The 22,681-nt window shown below is 29.5% G+C and overlaps 4 protein-coding genes across 10 annotated transcripts; 2 read left to right on the top strand and 2 right to left on the bottom strand.

Moving 5' to 3' along the window:
* Positions 1-184: 184 nt before the first annotated feature.
* Positions 185-1,479, top strand: LOC122516777 (protein FAM136A-like). Its single transcript, XM_043634892.1, has 3 exons — positions 185-459; positions 648-788; positions 867-1,479. Exons 1-3 carry the CDS (start codon positions 373-375, stop codon positions 1,059-1,061), a joined length of 423 nt encoding a protein of 140 aa, XP_043490827.1. The 5' UTR covers positions 185-372; the 3' UTR covers positions 1,062-1,479.
* A 44-nt stretch (positions 1,480-1,523) lies between these two features.
* On the bottom strand, positions 1,524-16,414 carry LOC122516775 (DAZ-associated protein 2-like). Of its 7 annotated transcripts, none has more exons than XM_043634889.1 (6): positions 16,254-16,414; positions 6,785-6,853; positions 6,562-6,659; positions 6,316-6,480; positions 6,047-6,222; positions 1,524-1,666 (listed from the first exon to the last, which is right to left on the bottom strand). In XM_043634889.1, exons 1-6 carry the CDS (start codon positions 16,267-16,269, stop codon positions 1,654-1,656), a joined length of 537 nt encoding a protein of 178 aa, XP_043490824.1. In that variant the 5' UTR covers positions 16,270-16,414; the 3' UTR covers positions 1,524-1,653. The 7 variants fall into 7 exon arrangements, with proteins under 7 accessions (XP_043490824.1, XP_043490822.1, XP_043490819.1 ...); XM_043634887.1 differs by having other exon boundaries at positions 6,562-6,665; positions 16,254-16,412; XM_043634884.1 differs by lacking the exon at positions 16,254-16,414 and adding an exon at positions 16,099-16,247 and having other exon boundaries at positions 6,562-6,665.
* A 481-nt stretch (positions 16,415-16,895) lies between these two features.
* LOC122516774 (V-type proton ATPase 21 kDa proteolipid subunit) lies at positions 16,896-18,876 on the top strand. The gene is made up of 5 exons (XM_043634883.1): positions 16,896-17,236; positions 17,376-17,424; positions 17,504-17,587; positions 17,661-18,066; positions 18,147-18,876. Exons 1-5 carry the CDS (start codon positions 17,167-17,169, stop codon positions 18,177-18,179), a joined length of 642 nt encoding a protein of 213 aa, XP_043490818.1. The 5' UTR covers positions 16,896-17,166; the 3' UTR covers positions 18,180-18,876.
* Positions 18,702-22,521, bottom strand: LOC122516773 (carnitine O-palmitoyltransferase 2, mitochondrial). Its single transcript, XM_043634882.1, has 7 exons — positions 22,294-22,521; positions 22,141-22,190; positions 20,708-21,269; positions 20,032-20,565; positions 19,437-19,929; positions 19,138-19,330; positions 18,702-19,018 (listed from the first exon to the last, which is right to left on the bottom strand). The coding sequence occupies exons 1-7, from the start codon at positions 22,336-22,338 to the stop codon at positions 18,889-18,891; spliced, it is 2,007 nt and encodes a 668-aa protein (XP_043490817.1). The 5' UTR covers positions 22,339-22,521; the 3' UTR covers positions 18,702-18,888.
* Between the last annotated feature and the right edge of the window lie 160 nt (positions 22,522-22,681).

Below are 22,681 nucleotides of genomic sequence, written 5' to 3'. Positions count from 1 at the left end.
CGAAAGTGGTTAAGTTATATTCTCTTGTTTCGAGATATTCAAAGGATTATATTTGAACACTAAATGAATTCTATATAAAATTGAAATAACAAACATATCTAACGGTTCATTTTTGACAATATCATGAAAACTACATTGAATTAATTTAGTTTAAAATAATGTGGTGTGACATAACTGATAAACTTATTTTTTTTTTTTGACTTAATCACTTTCATAATTATGGGCACATATATATGCACATGCATGCATACAGTTAATATCTAAACATATATAGATGGTCCACTTTATACGTCCATGTGCTTTATTGATTGATAACGAATAAGTCGATTTGACTGTGTTATTTCGTTAAGGTTTAAAAAATATTGACAAAAAATGGTCGCCCAACAAAGAAGACGGGTCGAGGACCTTATGACAAAAATGATTGAAGAAATGGATAAATCATTTTTAAGAAAAATGCAGGTAATTGGTAATAGATATTATTTTTAGGTTATCTTTGCCTCTGAACCTCGTGCTTTATTAGATGATGTAAAATAGGCGAAAATAACACTGTCAATTTAAAATGTTTGTCTATATGCCAAAATAATTCATAAGAATGGGACTTTCATAAATCATAATGAAATTAATAAATTTTTTCTTTTTCAATTTAGGCTAATATGCATAGATGTGCAGCTACTTGCTGTGATAATGAAAGTTACAGCATAATGGAAGTACAAAACTGCGTTGAAAATTGCAGTTCTTCGTTAAACGAAGCACAGAATTATGTTCAGAATGAATTTGTAAGAATACAGGTTTGTACAATGACTTTATATACCTTCTTAGCATTGCTTCTCGTTATACTTAATATATTAATATGTTATACTCATTAGAATCGATTACAAAGATGTGTGATGGACTGCAATGATACGATAAAAGATAAAATGAGTAATAATTTAACACAAAATGAAATAGATAGATATAGCAATGAATTTGATAAATGTGCAACAAAATGCGTTGATACTTATTGCGACTTACTGCCTTCGTTGGAAAAATCAATGAAAAATGTGCTTTCAAGTAAAGTTTGAAAATAGTACAAGAGTAAATAAATTATTCTTATAAGACTTAATAACAAATTTCAACTGTCAATATATATCTTTTGTAACTTTTATAGGTTTTAAATATATAAAATAGATGTGATGTTAATGAAAACTGTTAATATTTAGAAACTTTCTTTTTTTTTAAGTGCATTAATGCATTGGTGGTGTATAATACTTAAAGTTTTACATACTTTATAGTTAGTTTTCCTGTATTACAATTAAATACAGTAGTTTTATTTCAATTATTACAGAAGATTTTACTTTGTCGTTTTTAAAAAGAATTTAATCGCTTCTTTTTTGTAGGCATAAATACTTGTTCATTTGTACATATATAAAAAATATGCACTTGTTCAGATTTGTTCCTAATGTTTTCCAAAAAAATATAGAATATAACAGTTAGAAATTACATTGTCGTTGTAACTTATTTTTTAAACATTTTAATTCCAAATATTCAGTTTCATTTTTTTTCTATTTATAAGTTTTAAAAATAATTCTTACAAATTGGAAGTAACATTCCGCCGCTTCGTTTTTCTTAGATATCATTTTGACGTGTACTGCCTCATCTAATACTCGCTTCTTCTCAAATTTGTTTCCTGCAAACAATAGTTGTACAAGATGACGTTTTTTATTAGACATAGTGAATTAAAAAAAAAGGAGATAACGAACTGTATGATCATGGTATTTATTAACTGGTACATTTGTTCATTGCACCAATACATTTTCGTTTCTCTTTTTTCTCTCTCTCAACATAATAACAAATTCACTGTTGCAATCAATATCTTTTCTTTATTGTTACAATAGACATTACGCTTATTGCACACTTTTCCATGATATAAAACCTTTCCACCACTCTCGCTCAGTACAAATAATTGATCAAAATATATCGCACGAATTCTGATCTAATAATATGTAGAAATCTGCAAAGAAATCGTTTAAATAATAATAATAATAATAATAATAATATTAATATTAATAATAATAATAATAATAATAATAATAATAATAATTTAATTATAAATATCAACGCAATATATTTAATTTTATTTCGGTCTGCTTATGAGTTTTCTATGAAAATTCGATATTGGGCTAGTTTTCTTTTTTTTCTTTTTTTTTGCATTTTTAATATCTATTCGATAATATACTCGTACATTAAATTAAGCTGTTCGGTTCTTTTTTTACTTCAACCTGAGAAAGGCTGTGAGAGGCATAGTGCATCATTATTGCGCAATGTTGATTAGGAACGAAGACGTGCACTCTTCGCTGATATGCAACACACAAATGTTCGTTGAGAGTATCTTGTCGCACATATTTCTAACGATAGTGACGTGAATATTCTCTATCGTACACGTACGTATATTCATTTTTATTTATTTATTTTAGTTATACCAAATGCAATTATTGTGTTATGTTGGTGTGCGTGCACGCGATTTGAGTGCGTGTACGTCTACATTTTAAACATATTTTAATATCGCGTAGTGGAATGGAATGAGTTTTGGAAACTATCAAATTTTTAATTACTGAAAGTATAAAGTATTATAAGTGAATGTTGCGTTATTTATTTCGCACCCTATTATTGTACTGATTGAGATAAAGATCTACTGAATAAAATTTCATTTCTCAGTCAGATCCCTTATCAATCAGACTCTTCGGACTAGATTTTTCTTTTCAGTGTCTCATTGAAATTATGCATTTTCTCTTCGTTAAACGCTAGTCACATCTCAGAGTTTATCTGTTCTCTTTTTTTTCTTTTTTATTTATTCTTTATTTTTTTTTTATTTTTTAATTTCCCCTAGGTACGTCTGTTAAAGAAGAAAATAATAGAAAGATATAAAAGAAATTCCAACTTTCTTTTATAGTTTTGTTTGAAGAAATTTAGCCAGCCACGAATAAATATGTACTCTTTTTAGTAATGGTACATTAAATACCGATCTCGATCGTACAGAAAGAAAATCTAAATTGTTTTTGTTCTTCGTTTTTATTACAATTCGAACAAAAAATCGTCTGATCATAAATTCTGCGAAGCTAAAATGAATTTATGGTTATTTCATATATCACATTGAACGTCAATATGTGCAGTAACGAAAACATAAAGATACATGCTGATTTAACGATCGTAGATAGTTTTTCTTTATCGCGGGTTTGTTTAAGGATTCAAAATTTAAGTAGATTAACTTTAGAGTCTTCGTTTGTAAATATTCTTTTTTCTCTCTAATGTGATTATTATAAGAGATTTATATTTAAGCGGGAGGAAAATGTTCACACACATACTGTTAAAATTGAACAATTCATTTTAAGTGTTTTTTTTTTAAGTTTGCGATACGAAAACAATCCACGATGTTTAGATCCTTTCATCAGTGTTTATTATTCTCATAAAAGTCCAGTGTGAAACGTAATGAGAGTACTGGTCAAGTTTGCCGGAATACCGATTTCAAAAATGTCTAAATAGAACTGTATCTTTTGGTCCTATCCTAAGCTATCACCGATTGTAAATTAGCTCCTTCGATCTTCATTGCTTAATTAATATCGTGTTTAATTGTGTGCCTGCAGATGGGACACGCGGAGTCCTTTCAACAGGCCCACACCGTTTACTATACGCTATTATCGCGGAGCTAAACAGTCATTTCGTAGCTGCGTGACTGCCATTGTCTTCTACAATCTCCTGAAAATCTCTTTCGTCTATCTTTTTTTTTGTCATTTTCACAAAAAAAAGAAACGTATCATCAAAGATTTAAAAAAAATTATTTTTCTTGTTTTTGTTTTCTTTGCACCCGAATTTCTTCTTTTCTCGGTCTTTCTTTTATTTTTTTGGTTTTTTTTATTTTTTCGAATATCTAGCGTCATTAATTTATAACATTTTTTCGACAGTACGAATTCACTGCATCGCTACCGAAGTAATAAATTGCGACACTCGCCTAATATGGCTGACTTCGAGAGGCTTGACCACGTCGTTGGGTATTTTTTTCGTCTGCATCCACGCGCGTTCGATTTGTACTTTGAAATGCTGAGACAACTAATCTGTTACAACTTCGCGAGCTTTCGTCAAAAGCAGTTGCCATGCTATTTATTATGTGTGTATGTATGTGTGTTTGCGTCTCCTGTGTGTACATATTATTTATAGAAAATGAAAGAAATAGACAGTAAGATTGTCGACAATAAATTACATATTTATCCTTCCTTATTTCTTATTATACTTTTTTTTATTACTACTCTCTTTGTTCTGATTGAAGACAAATGTTTTCAAGTGTAGAGAATGATCTGAATTATCTCCTCGTATATATATATATTTTTTTTTTTTTCATGGAAACTCTTTCAACAAAAGCTTTTTGGCCAGTACGAATAAATCCGAGCGCCGCGGACAAAACTTTCGCTTTTCATTTAAATAATAACTTTAAAAAGAAAAGAAATAATAATAAAGAAATATGGAAAAAAAAAAAAAAAAAAAAAAAAAAAACAACTAGAGGGAAGGGACTTCCTATTGATTTTTAAAGAATAGAGTGCGTAATTTTACGTAGAGTAGTAAGTATCTATGTAGTCGAATACGCGAGAATCTACGATCGCTTAATTATCGTCTGTTTTCTTTTTTGGCACTCGAGCCTCGGGCTTACACGTTCGTCGTAACACATTCCAAAAATCGATTACACTATTTACGCGACATAATGATGAAGAATCGAAAAGAATAAGAATAGTACTTCGTAAAAAAACGAAAGGAGGATAAACAAAAGTAAAGTATATGAAAAAAAAGACTTTCAGTATCATAATAGTACACGGATGTTACAATCACGAACGATTCTCACGCATTCCGTTTATTTACGCTCTTATATATCACTTAGGTATTTTCCTCTAAACACATCAGGGCCACTCAACAATTTTTCGCAAAGTACTGACGAGTTTACTTTGCAAAAATGATTGAGATGATCTCACTGACGTTCGTGGATAGAACTCCAGTAAGAATGATCGCAAAACCGGTCGTGAAAAATAACGGAAATCATACGAGTAGCCCCCGTTTTGCTCTCCTGCAATTCTTGCAGGAAATCAAGTCGCGTTTAAAAAAGGCTTCGAACACACTTTGAATATCGATCCCTGTAGGCGAATGAGACAACTCGCATCCGCTGTGTGCACGTATTCATTCAATAACTCTAAAAAGAAGAACACCGTGTTCCCTACTCTCTCTTTCTCTTCTTTTCTTTACGCGATTCACTTTCTTATTTAAATAAAAAATAAAAAAGGAAAAATAGAAATAAACATTTGGAATATCTCGTGCGCCAGTGCAAATGTATTATATAATTCGATGCGATCGAGAAAATTAAGATCAAGAGATATTTCATATATTAATTGTAAATTTTTAAGCGTGTTTCACATAGTTAACATGTGCGTCTTTATTTAAATATTCTTTATAAGATAAAAGATTTCAAAGTAAAACGTTAATCTTTTGCTCGATCGCTTCATGTCGAATTTTTCAACGACGCATCGTTTTAATTTTTATTTAATATTAATTATAAGTTTAGGTAGTTTTTAATAGCAAATAAAAGTAATTATATAGAAACATTTCGTAAAATATCAGTTTGATTTTCGTCGATTTTTAATATTCATTAAAAATCTCAATGATTTGCCTTATCTGTGTTGAATTTCGCACGAGTCTTCCTTTTATGTAGTATTTAATTAATTTTACTGTAATTTTTTTATATATACAGTACACGGATCGATCGTTGACGATTACTCTGAGATCACAATCACAACAGGCTATTTGTATATTAATATTTAATGATGTTATTTGCTTCTCATTAAAGTATTTCTCTATTCGCGTTAAATTATTGCATACAATCGGTCCGTGTAATTAGTATACTAAGTTCATAACTGCTCCCAATGAGAAAATAGTTTAGAGCTCTAACACAAATCAGATTTGCCTACATGGATCATCTTGACAATTATGTCTCCGATAGACTTAGTGTTTCACAAAAGTTATAGAGGTTTACCAAAAGGTGTAACCGCCCTCCGTTCCTCCTCCTAGGAACGAGCCTTTCTTTTGCGACAAGGCCACACTATGACCAGCCATTGCAGCTAATTGTGCAGCATTCGCAGCAACGCCTGGTGGTGGTGGTGGTAAAACAGGCTGTGAGATACCATCGAATCGAGTGCCATCGAATCCATTCTTTGAAGGAAATATAACAATTAGTTATAAATTATATAATCTTCTTCTAACTTATATACAAAGTTAACAAAACCAAAGTATTGTTTAACTTACGGGTACCATGATCGTGGGCCTAACTGGTGCAGGTTGCATTGCAGCTGCTGGATAATATGCTGCAGCTGCAGCTAATGGTGGATAGTATTGCAATGGACCATACGCAGTAGGATAACCTGCCAAATATCCACCAGGATAACCTTGGCCATACATTGGTTGATACATCTTTAAAATAATGTTATTTTTGTTAAAATTCATTATAATAGATGAATGTATATATTTAAGTAAGAAAATTAGTAATCTTACCATAGGATGTGTGAGAGTCTGATCATATGTTGGCTGCGGTGGTCCTTGTGCTGCATATAATTGAGGTTGATTTGGAAACACTCCATATGGTGCTGCACCTGCAACTATTTCGCGAATATTGTTTATGATAATAAACTTTAATTTTTTATCTTTGCTTAGAAATTCAAAACTTAATTTAGCTTTCGGAACATTAAAAATATATTAAAATATTCCTTATGCATACCACCATAAGTAGCAGGTTGAGCTGGGGCCGGAACAAAACCTGTTGGTGGATGTGGTGCCACGGGATACGCTGTAACATAATGTGATACAAAATGCAGGAAGGTTCATTTTTCCGATTTATACTGGCTGATCTAAGCCAATGGTACGCGGTACCACTGCCAAAAAGGACAAACGACGACCCGTTTTACGGCTCAACATGGCTTCTTTTTTTATAGCATGGATCACGTGTCTATAACATTTCTTGACTTTTTATCTTTCTCTCTTTCTTTTGCTTTATTAGAAATATTTTTAGATATTTATTTCCTTACTGAGTACGTAACTCGGGTCGTCAGTATCTAATCGTTTTGGACAACTCGCCTTCATCTTACTCATATCAAACATATTACACAATGTGATTAATTAATCTTGACAAATATTCTATCGACATTAATTTGTTATCTTAATCGATGTTTTAAACGTTACGATTGCAAGGAGTTAATCCAAAACGTTTGGATCCTATAAGTGGTACTCCCACACCCAAGTATATCTTACACATGACATACACCATTTTTATCAAGGTACTATTCAAAGCTCAAACAATGTTAGTCACTAAATAATGGTGAAAAGAAATAACCGAAAGAACGGTATTGCTGCCCTATTGTCACCATGTAAGTTTATCGAGTAAACGCTTTTATTTTTTATTTTATGCTTTTATATTTCAAACGATCATTTAATAATTAAACGCTACAAAAATTGTTTACAAAATAATCGTTGATCCCGCATAAACTTTGATGGTACAAATTGGGCTTCAGAGTAAAAACATTTACGAAACTATCGAAAATCCACAATGCGTCGATTTCTATCGATTGATTGCGATTATTTTCATGATTGAAATCGCGCACAATAAATAAAGGTAAACCGGACAATCGAAAATTATGCATGTTAGTGGATTATCAACAGTAACGTCTTTGAAAGCGAGTCACACTTGAGAATAGCTTTAACAAGTTGGACTTCTGATATCCTAATTCAAAATACATGGCAAGTGGTGGAATTCAAAATCTGGAGCAATCTGTGGTATATATATCTTGTCACTAATATACTAGCATTATTGAACACCATTCAGAAATGATCCAATTTAGATACATATCAAAGTCTTCACCTCATCTGAACATGATTCATAGACATTATCATGTTTAAATGTTTTTTAATTTTTGCCGATTGTTTGGGTTCTTATTTTTTTTAAATTTTCTTTTATTTTTAAGAAAAAGATAATAGTAAAATACAACAATAGTGATTACCAATGCTTGATAGTCAAAAGAATCATTAGGAAGTCAATCATAAAATTAAATGAATAAACTATTCTCAAATGAAAACTCGTGTAATTGACCTACCTTTACTTCTAAAACTAAGATATAATACGAAACCGATCTCAAAGCAAATAGCGTTACGCAATCAAGGTAAAAGCCAAATACATTCGTCTAAAATAGCCAAACCTGAGAAGACCCATAAACTGCTATATTGTTAGTATTAATTTAAAACATTCAATTAAGAAAAAAGTAAACTAGTTATAATCTCTTCATTCGTCATTCTCATTAGCACATTAAATATTATTCATCGCACATCAGAAAAATAATCAAAGTGTGTCAATTGATCATATTCACCGAGAGTTATTCGTATAAATCTTGTCGTAAGTCTTGAATTAAGCGGTACCTTACGGTCAATACAAGAAACGAATTTGCAATAAACTAAATTTGGATATTCAGCTATAACTAAATATATTCACAAGTGCTAATAATGTCGCACATTTACGATGTTCTATCTCAGGTTTGACTTTACGGAAAAACAGAAATTACAAAAAACAGAGCTAAAATAAAGCCAAGGGTAAGAAGGATAATGGTTTGTTTCAAAGAGTGATATTAAAACAAGCCCAGTAATCAAAATTCGATTAGGTGAGGCATTTTAACCGTAGGAATAATTCAAATTCAATTGAACTTTCACAAGTTGACCGAATAGTCATGTTCGGGCGGTGAATGTGTAATTTATACAATGAGTACAGTGGTACAATGAAAATATATATGTATATATATATGTATATATGTATATATATATATATATCAAGTTCCACACATTCAAAAAGTCGTGACAAGATTCAGCAAACCACAAATTTCTGCAAATATCCATAAATAAAGATCAAACATGATTAAAAGTTCTTTATAATTGCGTAGTAATATATTATCAATTGGGCGCTCCTTGCCTCATGCTCGACGATCGTTAATGAAATACTTATTTCATCGCGTGATAGTAGAGTGGTGATAGTAGTAATAGTAGTAGTAGTACTAGTAATAGTAGTAGTAGTAGTAGTAGTATAGTGGTATATAAGTAGTATAGTAGTAGTAGTGGTAGTAGTAGTGAAAGGGCTGCTCGTTAACGAACCGCTCGACACCATCGCAGAACGCCCAATTTTTGTCTTTTTAGTAGTCTAAATTATGCCCTGCGCTGTCGCGATTAACATACGCAAAGTGTATCCTATATATATATATATATATATATTATCAAATTATTTTAATAAGTTTTTATTTATTTATTTTTACTCGATTGGTTAATTCCTTTCATTTTTTTAAAATAATTTTTAATAATTTTCTTCACGAAAATGATATAAACGGGACAAAAATAGAATAGATTTTTTAATTGGACGATACAACTTGCGTATGATAACTAGCTCAAGCTCAGCAGCAGTGGATGGACATGTTGTACTCTAACATAGACGTCAGCCCACACCAAATTTTCCATGGTAATTGAATGCCGCTCCATTATTGAGCATGGAAACGAGCGCTGTTATTATGTCATTTTTTTCTGCGATCCTCCCACGTTTTAGTAATTTTTTTTATTCACAAATAATCGTTGCTCATTATTTTGTTTTTCTTTCTTTTTTCTTTTTCTTCATGCATTCCCGCACGTAAATATATATACGATTAGATTTCTCAGAACATTTAAAAAAGTGTTAAACCAAAGTAAGATTTATCATCACACTCGTTGCCCCATTGGTCGTATCGGAGTGGCATTCAAAGAATAATAAGTTTTATGTATCAGTGCCACGGTGCAAACAATCATCGAATCCAATAACAATTGATTATAATATTAATGCTAATACGAGTTTTACTGGATAAACTTGAAAAATGTCCTGTTCTCTCTTTTCCTCTTACTCTCTCTTTTTTCTGTCTGTCTGTCTTTGTCTTTCTTCCTCTCTTTCTTCCTCCTCTCTCTTTTCCTTTCCCACCTTCCCTCTGCCTCTAACTCTTTTTCTTTCTCTCTACCTCAATTTGTCCCAATGAGCATATTCGACCCAGTTCGCGTCAGAGCCAAATGGAAGGATTTTCGTATTTATTAATTTCTTGCTATTTTTCTTTTCTTTTTTTTTTCTTTTCGATAAACGTAATGTAAAAAAAAAAGATAAGCAATATTTCGACACTGCTCTATCGATAATAAATAACATTTGTAGTCCATCTGTTTTTTTGTTAACAACGATAATTTATCGAAATGCTTCGGTGGAACAGTCGTGCCTCCAAAGTCAAAATCGAGTTACCGGTATGAGAGATAAATTGTTTGTACCTCCAAATAACTTCTATCTACAAGATATATATATATATATATATATATATATATATATATATATTATAAAGTTAAATAGTAGATAATATTGATATAAAAGAATCATATAATATTAAATCACGTTTGTAAGCATCGAATAATTGTAAGATTTCTACTCATATTTGAGGTCGAGAACTTCCATCTTTCGTACCATTACTCGTTTCTTAATAATGGAGGCATTAACACCCTCAAACTTTCGACTAGTTTCTCATAAAACATTATATCATTTAAGCTCACTATTAACAGTATACATGGTATAGTGTCTGCCAACACATGCACATGCAAATAAAAATTTGTGAGAGAAATTCCTATGATCCTAATCACGATGTCCCGATAAATTTATTTTTTATATTTATCTCTCTCATTCCTTCTTTCTTTCTCTGTCTTTTTTTTTTCTCTTTCTGTCTAGGCAATTAAACGCGAAACAAAAATGAAGGAACAAATGATACAATTTATTGTGATTTCTAGATATATTTCGTAAATCTTAAATTAAAATAATCGTTTCAATACGGCGAACAACCGAAAGGAATAGGAAGATCTCTTGGAAATAATTTAAATTAACTATAAAACTATTTCATTATAATATACAAAAAGTTCATTCAAAATATCGTAAAAATGTCCTCATACGATCTCTCCATTTGTAAAAAAAAAAGAAAGCGAATATTTCGTCGATGATTCAGAATCTCTTAATATTGATAATCAAAACAATTAATTAATCAAATTATCTTATATTGATACAGAAAATGGTTTCATTTCTTTATTTTTGTTTTTAATATTGGAGAGAATTAATTCAGAGGAAATTTCTAACATATATAATATACCATAAGCATGCATAATAAATATAGCAACATATCAAATATATAAATGTCCAAGCGTCTTCGGTTTTTTTTATAGAATAAATTATTATCAATATTCTTTTATTTCTTTGCAAACGAAAAAAGATTAAAGAAATTTTCGATGATTCTCATTGCAATTTAATTGATGACGCTTGTTCACCCGTTCAAATATGTGTGTATATATATATATATATATATATATATATACACACTATCTCTACATTACGTTCCAAACATGCAAACTAAAATACAAATACGTAAAAATCATTAAAGCTATACTTGCACATTAACCGATTGATGCAGGCAAACGTAATTTCACTTGACGTTATCGTTTGTATATTATGTATAATTCCACGCTTCCACACGCCCAGAGATACCCACCCTCTCACTTTTATTCTTTGTCTTTCTTTGTCAACTAAGCACAAATTCAAATAATATTTTCTTTTTTATTATATCTTTTTTATTTGTTTCTTTCTCTTTCACTTTCTCCCTCTCTCTCTCTCTCTCTCCCTCTTTTTATTCTTCATTTAATTCAATTTTTAAGCGATCATGATATTACGTTTTTCTTTTAAAATGTATTCTTATTAAAAAAATACTATTATAATTATGTCTACGAAAGATAAATACGTAGATATACATATGTATGTATGTATGTATGTATATATATACACACATACATATAAATACATATATATATATATATATATATGTATATGTATGTATATATACACAGTATATATACTCAAACGATTCAATAATTATATAATAGTATAGAAAGAACTAAGTGTCTTCTACTATTCTCGAATGAAGAATAATTTTTTAAACTACAAACGTGCAAGATCGACCACAAGTTTCGTTAGATAGCAAAATTATGATTTAAATCTCCCACGCGAAAAACATTTATTGATTTTAATTTCATTTTACTAATACTTTGGAGACAGAAATATTTAACAAATTACACGTATAATCACACGAGAGAGCAAATGTTAATTTTTTTTCTTTCTTTCATTTTGTTAATTTTTATTAATTTTTTTTCTTTTTTTTCTTTTCTTGTTTTTTTTTTTTTTTTTTTTTTTTTTGTAATGTCGAGAAACTTGTAGCCCGAGATAAAAAGCAACATGCACTATTGTTAAAAGTGAGCTACAAAGTTTCTATCAAGTAGAAATATTATAAATATACGCTGAGCTTTTAGATACAGCATTCGTGTCCACCCTGGTGTCACGCCGTGTCTTAATCGCGTGATTAATCTCCGATTTTTAACATTTTTTGTTTTTTTTTCTCTCCCCCCCATCTCTAAGCCGTAATCATCATCATGATCTTCATAATCATCATCATCATCATCATCATCATTATTACTATTATTATTATTATTATCATCATCATCATCAAAAACATTGTAATCATCATTATCATTATTATTTCTATTACTATTATTATTATTATTATTTAACGTTACCCATAATTTAATTGATAAGATAGATTCGAATGAAGATCATATTGTGCACGCTCGTTTGGACACGGCGGACACTGTAGAAAAAAATAAGTTAAAAGAAAAAAAGTAAAACGAAAAGACAAAAAAGTATAAATTAAGCAATCAGCCAATACCACGTTTTCAGTACGAAATATTGGTACACCCATATCAATATCTTACGTTCATATTGATTTGGATATATAGCAGCCGACGTCTCCAATTCAAAAAGTATTTTACTCGGTCACGTTTAAACGCATTCTCAAAAAACTTACAAATACGTCGGTGATAGTGTGAGATCCTAAAAGTGATCTTTTGCCTATCTTAATTTCGAATCCTGACAAAAGCACGCGTCGCAATCCTATCATCGAGAACTATTTATTTCTCTACCATTAAATCACGGAAGGAATATCTTTACTTCCGTGCCACGGCCATTCAACGAATCTTTTTCGTTACACGTGGGAAATTCTCTCGATCCTCGATACCGGTTGATCGTGCGTCTTTTTTATTGACGTGTATTGCCTGGAATAAACGATGATGAAATTAGTGGGAAAAAAGTCAATCATAGGCATGGATACATCCCTTCCACGTAACAATTGATCGTTGATCGGTCGATGATCACTATACAGTGAGATAAGTACCACTTAATAGATAAATAAACAGTTCCATTTACTCAAATACATTAACATAATAATGCTTTATAAACAAAATATCAATGATAGCAAGTAAGAAGATAATATATTATTAAAGAAGTATAAGTTGAACTAATTGTAAGACAATTGTTATAATCGAAATCTTATATAAAATATTATATCCACGATGCTACACTTTTATTCTTAAATTAAAAAATAAATATAAGAAAACATAACTCAAGTGTGAGTTAACGAATCATCTAAAGCAAACTACAATAATGAAGTTTACCTCATTGGTAGATATCATGATCAACGCGAACTATCTGATGTGAATAAGTTTATTCTTGTAAAAGATAAAATCGAGATTGAAGGTGATAATATGAATAGAACGATTACAAACTCAAGTGGTACTTAAAGTGCTAAGCAGAAGCGATGCGACCAAGCCTTATTATCTCGAAATGATCCTAACACATGATTGCGAATTACCCGGACTGTCGCAGATCTTAAGGGCCATCCGTTTTCTCGAGACTTTTAAAGACACGAGTAACGAATTCCTGACGATCATAGGCGGGGAAACCCGGGCCGGAAACGGAAGTTATGTTTCATTTTTCATCACTTTTTGAATCAGGAGGCGCACGGCGCGTCTATATCTTCATATATATATATATATATATTAAGTGGTATTCGTGTTTTGTGTATATGTGTGTGTATATATTGCATGTAGATATGCATATAAGTGTGAGTATATATATATATGTAATATACTTAATATATGTTGGTATATAAACACGTAGTGATTTAAGGTAATATATTAAGTAAGGTGAGGTTAGATACGTGGCTTAAGCTGCGCGAACGCCGGTCTCCGAAGCTCCACCTACTGACTGGGATCAAATCGTCTTTGTAATGGTCCGCTGCAAACATATTGACAGCCACAACTGTAGGCACTATTCTTCGTTTCAGTAGCTATACCATCACGGTAATAAGGTCGCAGATTCGCAGGCAGCGTATCCTTGATACTCAATATTACAAAAGGAGTATCGCAAAGGGCCATACCATTTTCTTTAACTTACAAACTAAGCTTTATATATCCTTAAAGCTATACTTTCTGACACTTCACCTGGTTAACGATAAGATAAGATTTGGTGTAACGAAGTATCAGCTTGAGTGTTTAAGTTCTTCCTCATCAAAGGTCGACACGAGGTAAACACAATTAAATTTATGATTATTTGAGTTGTATGTCGAATGAGTATTTTCTTTCAAATCTTATATGAGCTTGTAACTACAAATTAAATACTTGATCTGCACAAAATTATTATGTTGGTGATGCACTGATTAGGGATGGCGCTTGTGACAAAAGTAACATGCATAGAGATTAATTAAACTCAAAGGTTTTAAATTGATTGAAAACTTAAAGAGTTGACAGAGTACTTTCAATAATGTTATGGATATTAAAAAAATTTGCGTTTCAAACAAAATTACTAATTTATGATTATTCTGCTCCCTCTAGTGACATCAAGATCAATGTATTTGTGTTTTTGTGATTAACTTATTTCATACATACAGCAGATATATTTTTTGATAAAGTAATACGATATTACTTTTTGATTTAATTAACTGATATTATATTCTTAGTCTTTGTAATGAAATATGCAAACTATGTATATTAATAACATGCAAATTTTGAATGAATTTTGTTTCTTAACTGTTTTTAACACAAATTCGAAATTCATATTAAAACTCATATAATTATTAATATTTATCTTTTATATATATAATTACATGAAAAATTACAATTAAATGACTTCCAGAGATATGTAATTTAGATAAATAAAGACTTTGGTGATCAAATTTCTTTTATTCTTTCTCTCTTTTTTTTTCTATGTATCCTACATAAGCATACATCTTATATATACACGCGCGCGCGTGAATATATCTATCGCGTATAATCTATATATATATATATATATATAGATTATATTTGCATTAGAATTTTTATAACATACAATAAGTTATAAAATTTATATGAACATAATATTGTAAAATTTATTTAGACAATTTTTTAATAATAATACTATCATTTTTATATGAATATTTACTAAAAAAAAGCCATAAAGATACTTTTCTTTTAGTTACAATGTTAGATTTCATAACGTCATTTATCTTTTTAAATACCAAGATGATAGTTTTTTAAAGTTCCTAATTGATCCGATATTGTTTTTAGATATACAATTTAATAAGATTCCCCCCCCCTCCCCATTAAAAAATGAATTTACTTTATCGCAATATAACATACGTTAACTTTCTAAAAAAAAAAATCATTTATTTTGGATAATTTCCTCGGAAAGAAACGGTTAATGGCGTACTATTAGACAAAATTGTCAAAAACCTGTAGAGCGTATATAATTCGTAAATGCAGATGCATGCTGCACGTTTAATATATATTATCATTTGCTTAACGAGAAGAACATCGATAAAGTCGCATTAAATCATCTCAGCCCGCTAATCCTTTGATATTTTCATTATAATAAGAAATCTAATCTATATTCGTGGCAAATGAAATTTTGGAAATAAAAATATAAAGCAAGAATAATCCGGGACAAACTCTGGAGGCCATTTTGTATTTCTCACACACAGTATGCGGTATTGATTTATCTGTCACTAAAGACAGAGAGAATTGAGTTTTTTCTCGTCGATGCACGACGGTGATCCGATCACGTAACAACAATACGAGCTCTAATACAATCGAACGTACACCGTGTCTCGCAGGTGTCGGTCGGCATCGCTGGTATAAGAAACTTTCCGTCATACGAGTGACAAGTTGTTACTCGCGACTCGAAAACACGGGATAATCTTAACGAATGTAACACATATCGCTAATCGTACTGCGCGATTACGGCGTATAGTTACCTTTCTTGTCGGTCATTATTGCTTAAAGTTTGCACAAATTCTAGAAAAAAATACGGTTATTCCTAATTAAATCACCGATTTAAGTCACAATACTGAGGAGACAGGGAACGGCTGTGACACTTGACAGACACTAGCGCCCTTTATTGAGCGTACCCGTGGCTCTACTGGCTCGAACAATCTCATTGGTTCTAAGCTTAGAAATTCTTAACCAATTATCTCACAGCTATACTATCATGTGTCTTCTTTACATAAAAGTATACATCTTAACGTGCACGCCTCAGCGAATCAAAATGCTATACAGTGACGTCATATTGTATATTAAATCTATCTTCGTTTTTCATTGGTTATTTCTTATATATTCATACACTATAGGTTATACACATGTGCGCGCGCAATACATTTTATAAATATATAAGCTTATTCAAAGTTGCAAATTTTTCACTTATTGAGACAGGATATAGATTAAAAATAAAATTATTATTTATGAGTTTATTATAAACAAAGTACAACATTCATATAAAATATAATTAGCAATTAATATGAATTGTGACGTCATTATCACGCGTGCGCATATGTACCTTTAAATAAATCAGTTCTGTTTAATTACACTAGCTGGAGCTACTGCTATTTGTTTTAGTATACTTTTAAGCCGGAAGATAGTGCTTAACAGAAACTGTCTGTTTTACCTGGATGACAATTCTGGGACAACACAACTAAAATCTTACTTTGAGCCCCCCCCCCTGATCAGCAGCACAGAGTAGTCAGTCACATGATGATGGGTGTGTGTGCGTTTTTCTGAATATATCAGTATATGAAGTATCTATTTCTTTAGTGTTTATAAATTAATATTATTTCTTTGTAAAATTTATTGATTATCATCACTTAGTGTAAAGATTCTTTTCAAGTTAATAAAATGGCTCAAATGCGAAGTATATTGGGTACCACTTTTGCAATTACTTCTTCTATTACAATCGTAATTTTAGGTATGTGTCTAAAATTTTTTTATAATAAATAATTTTATAATATTTATCATTCTTTTAGATACATACATGATTATATAACAGTACTGAAATATTATAAATAGTTTAAGCGTGTAAAATTAAATGTTAACTCTTGTTACAGTGTTGTATCATGTATTTACTGGCAAAGGAGAACGTGTCAGTGTTGCATGGTAAGTTATGAATCAAGACCTTTATAATTTAGTTCAACTAAATGATATTAGAACGATATCAAGTATTTTCATTATTTAGGTTTTTGGAGAAAACATCACCATATATGTGGGCTACCTTAGGTATTGGACTTGCAGTTGCATTATCTGTAGTTGGTGCAGCATTGTAAGTTTATAAAATATATTTTTATATTAAAAAATAAGACTAACTTTACTATAAATTTATTATTCTATTTTAGAGGCATCCATACAACAGGAGTATCTATTATCGGCGGTGGTGTTAAAGCACCTAGGATAAAGACCAAAAATTTAATTTCTGTGATATTTTGTGAAGCAGTAGCTATTTATGGTTTGATTACTGCTATAGTATTGTCTGGTATGCTTGAAGAATTTACTTATGAAAAAGTTAATTCACCTGATGGTTTAGATGTGAAAAGTCAGAATTGGCTGGCAGGTTATTTAATGTTTGGAGCAGGACTTGCTGTAGGTCTTGTTAATCTTTTTTGCGGCATAGCTGTAGGCATTGTTGGTTCTGGTGCGGCATTAGCTGATGCAGCTAATTCTGCACTTTTTGTTAAAATTCTTATAGTTGAAATATTTGGATCAGCTATAGGTCTTTTTGGACTCATTGTGGGTATTTATATGGTAAGTAATAATTGAATAAAATTATTAATTCAATATTATTGTATTATTGTTTATAGATTATATTCTTTTTATTTCCATAGACTTCAAAAGTGAAAATGGGGAACAAGGCATAAATGCATTTATTAAAATAATGCATGAAACAATACATTGTGGTTCGTCATGTTTCATTCCATATTTTATCATCATTAAGTAAACAAATGTAGAAAAGCAGACTTCTTTAATATTATCAATGGATACCAAAATGTTTCATAGATGATGCACATAAAATATAACTTCGTGTAACATATACATAAGACTATTTGTGGATAAACATTTCAAATGTTTGACAACTTCCTGTGCATTGCTAAGTTTTTAGCATTGTCACACTTATTATTGTAGTTCAAAGTATATATTATAATAATAATTTAAGTTATAATTCTTTAATTAATGTATAATTTAGTGTATATAAAGTGCTCATTTCCCAATCGCATTTGTGTTCATGATAATAATGAATATGAATTCGAAAATTTCGTTAATCATAAAAAATTCTGTTTCTTTATAATATTTTTTAATCTAACAGATATTTTAATGTTTAAAAATGATGGAATTTATTTTATCATTAAGCAAAAGTTAGAGGGTGAATTAACACTTATAAAAAGAGTAAACAAATATTTATTCAATATCATGTAAAATATGAATAATTTAGATGTATAAAAGTATCACAAATATCTTAAATGTAAAATACAAAAAATAGTGTGATGAAATTTGTGTACTGTATACTTCATAAACAACATTTAATTTGGTCTTAATATATAACATTTGCATATGTTATAGAATTTTATATTATTTACTTATTAATAGTCTATGAATTTTTTTCAGTGCATTCTCTAAGTTTTTTGCATAATCACTGACATTACGATTACCTTGATAACCAGTAGTTATAGTTCCTACCATATTATCGTGTATTATGTACCTAAAAAATATATTATTGTTTCTTGTAGAAGAAATATTTTAATTTCACATTTGGAAGAATTTAACTTTTAATATCTTTATAATATTATATATCTTGGAATTTATAGAATATTAATTTACCCAATTCCATATCCATCATTTACGACAGGCCCAAAACCACCGCAAAGTATTGCTGGACTTGATAAAGTAGATGTAGACAATATATTATGGTTTAAATTATTGTATGATGGATCTTCAAATATAGCAGGCATACGTGTACCTGATTCTTCAGAAATTGATTTTAAGCTGAATAAATGTCTATCAAATCCTTGTCCTGTGATAGTATAATAATAATAATGATAATAATAATAATATATCGAAAAATGATTTTTATAACTTTATAAAAAGATATTCAAAAATTAAGAATTAATTGAACTTACCCATGGCAGCTTCTTTTATAAGTTTATTGTGTATAAGACTACAATCAAAAATCAGTTTTTTCAATTCTGCAGTAGAAATATCAATATTTTTCTGTGTTAAAGCTACACAAGCAGCTTTAGTTTGGGATGTACATGATCTAATAGTTTCTGTGCGCCCATGTTTAAAAGCTGCTGTACTGCAAGATTCATAAGTCGGTACCATTTGACCTTCCTGTTCATATAATGCTAATTGAAATGCTAATTGCATTATTGCATCTGTACTAATCCCTATTTTTTTACATTCGTTTTTACCCAATCCTTCATATAAAATATGACTGAAAAGTAATTGCTTTATCCACATTTCATAATTTTTTCGTTCTTCCTCAATAATATGTTTAATTTTTGAATCCAATGCAAATTCAAGTTTCTCAACTTTTAAAAGATGCCTAGGAGAAAGATCTTTCACATTTTCAGGATGAAATCTTGGTTTTTTTGATATATCTGCTTGTACATCCTGCAACAATAAAAAACTATTAAAATTTCTATTTTCTTACATAAAATATTTCATATCAGCATAAATACAAATTAATATTAATTTTCATCCTTAGTATCTTACATTGAAATATCTAAGAACTGATACTCCATCTCCCCAAGAATGTTCAAAATTCAAACCAGCATATCCATCTTTTGTAACAATTAAACAGAAAGATTTATCAAACCAACGATTTGTTCCATCACTATGAAGGTATGTTTTGAATAATTTGTTGTAATCATCACCGATATGATTATCATCCAATATCAAAGTAAATAAAGCTGAATCTATTTTTTTTAAATTATTTTCATTTCCTATATCTATTAAATGTAGTCTAGCAGATGCCCATTTATTGCGTTCTGATGTTGTTAATATGCCAATAGGATATGGATTGTAAGGCTTGTCATCTTCCAAAATTAATTTTAAAGAAGCAGCTATTTCACTAGGTTGTCGAATATAGCCATTCTCATCCAAAACATCAAATGCATAGAAATGACCTTTACGCATCACAATTAGATGACGTCCTTTAGCATCGTGATAAATTTTATCTTTTCCTTGTTCCGGTATCCTACTTGTATTGAAGAGACGTTGATATTGTGACATATCCAATGGAAAAGCCTGCGAGAATAATTTCTTCTTCTAACAGCTTAAGAAAATATATAACTGAATGTATTCCATCCAGTTATTACTTGTTAATATTTTTGGTAATCATATCTGTAAAATGTTTGCTGTTGATCAAACTTTATTTATATTTTCTTACCTTAAACAAATAAGCACCATACCAACTTATACTAGATGGAAGTAATCCTGTAACTTTTTTAAAGAGCTCAGTATCTGATTTTTTAGGATTCATGTGATATATTTCTGGTATTAAAATTTCTTTTCTTAAAGATTTCATAAATCTTAATGAAGATACAACAAGATTAGTAGATCTAACCAACTGATCATTGTATCGTGTATCAGTCTCTGGCAAAAATACTAGAAAAGGATTATAATTAATGGGTAATGGTTTACGGTCTTTCAAATACATATTAAACCAAGGTTCATTAATATAACTTGTATGGCGATTCTTAGAATCTTTTTGAATAAGCTCTTTTTGTAATTTGGGTCCATCTTCATTAAGAAAACGTGTAACCAGAGACTCAGTATTGCTGAATTTTTCTTTATTTAAAAGAGGTCGCTGTGCATTTAAATACTTTTGACATGAATTTTCAAGCTTAGGAATTGGTAAACGAGGTAAGGATGGTTGAAAATGCATGGTTGGAACTTTACTCATCTGTATGTATTGATATTCATCTGATGTATATGATGATAGGGTGTTCCTGAAAATAATTAAACGGTATAAGCTACAGTGAATTACATGAGTATTTGTACTTGTTCCTACTGTAAATTTTAAATATTTAACATTTGCTTGTAATGTTATTAATATATATATAATAGAAAATATACAAATGCATACAGTGAATCACTATTTTAGAGTTATCCTCAGAATCCTATTTTAGAGTTATTAAACTTCCAAATTAATATCAATTTTATTGCAGAAGAATATTTTATTAAAAAAAATATAAATTCACTTAAATGATCAAAAATTGATCTCACAAGAATATTTGTATCTACAAAAGATATAGTAATAATACAATAATTAGTTTTGTAAGTAATAGTTTGCTGGACCTTCTTTGTATTTTATAATAATTTTGAGATGATTGTTTATACTCTTATGAGATCTACTTTTTTATCAGCTTTGTAAAATTTTACTTTTCTTATAATAAAATGCTCTTTCACAATAAAATTTATATTAATTAATAAATTAAATAATTATAAAATATATTTCTGTATATAAGAATTTAGAAATACTTTAGAAGAAAATATTTATTGTTTTAAATTGACAGAATACTCCTATGATTCACTGTATACATTTGTATATTTTCTATAAGTAAACATAAAATAAGTTTTTATGTGTAATTATAACAGGAAAGACTATTGTATAAAAATAAATATATATATTTCTAATGTAAATATATTTATTCTATTGTGTTCATTGCTATTGTGAATAGTAGTGTGTATGTGTGCGCGCGCGTGTATATATATAGATGCATTAAGTATAAGAACATGTATCTGTATTTTTATCAATTATATTACAGGTTCGACAATATTAATGATCGATATGATCGATATTTGCGATCGTATGATTACCTTATATTCGTTATATTATATAACGAAAATCGTGTTCCTACATAATTAACCTGAAAAAGAACAAACGATTAGTATTAAACTCAATATTATATTTATTAATATATTTTTATTGAATATATATATATATATATAATAAATAATAATTTTATTAACCAATATTTTGTGTGTGTTATATGCGTTTACTGCCAAACGAAACATAATTTACGTAATTTTCGATAAACGAAATAGAAATTGAAATTATATCCCGATGAGTTTCGTTAGTGATATGTCAATTTATGGAAAAATGCAAAGATAAAAATTCTAGATAAGACTAATCAAATGTAATCATCTTTTAAAGTTCATTTTCATTAGTGATTACTACCATATTTAATCTTAGTTAAGGTCAATTATATATATATATATATATAAGGTCATTATATATACATTATATATATATTAAATATATATTTAATCTTAATTAAGGTAAATTATATATTTTACATTAATATTAAATAATTTAATATTAATTTCACAAAATTTATTTTGATATTAGATATTAAAT

Source organism: Polistes fuscatus, unplaced genomic scaffold (genome assembly GCF_010416935.1).
Source record: "Polistes fuscatus isolate 324 unplaced genomic scaffold, CU_Pfus_HIC Scaffold2, whole genome shotgun sequence".
Lineage (NCBI taxonomy): Eukaryota > Metazoa > Arthropoda > Insecta > Hymenoptera > Vespidae > Polistes > Polistes fuscatus.
Note: the sequence above shows the minus strand (reverse complement) of the source record. Positions and strands in the feature narration are given on the sequence as shown.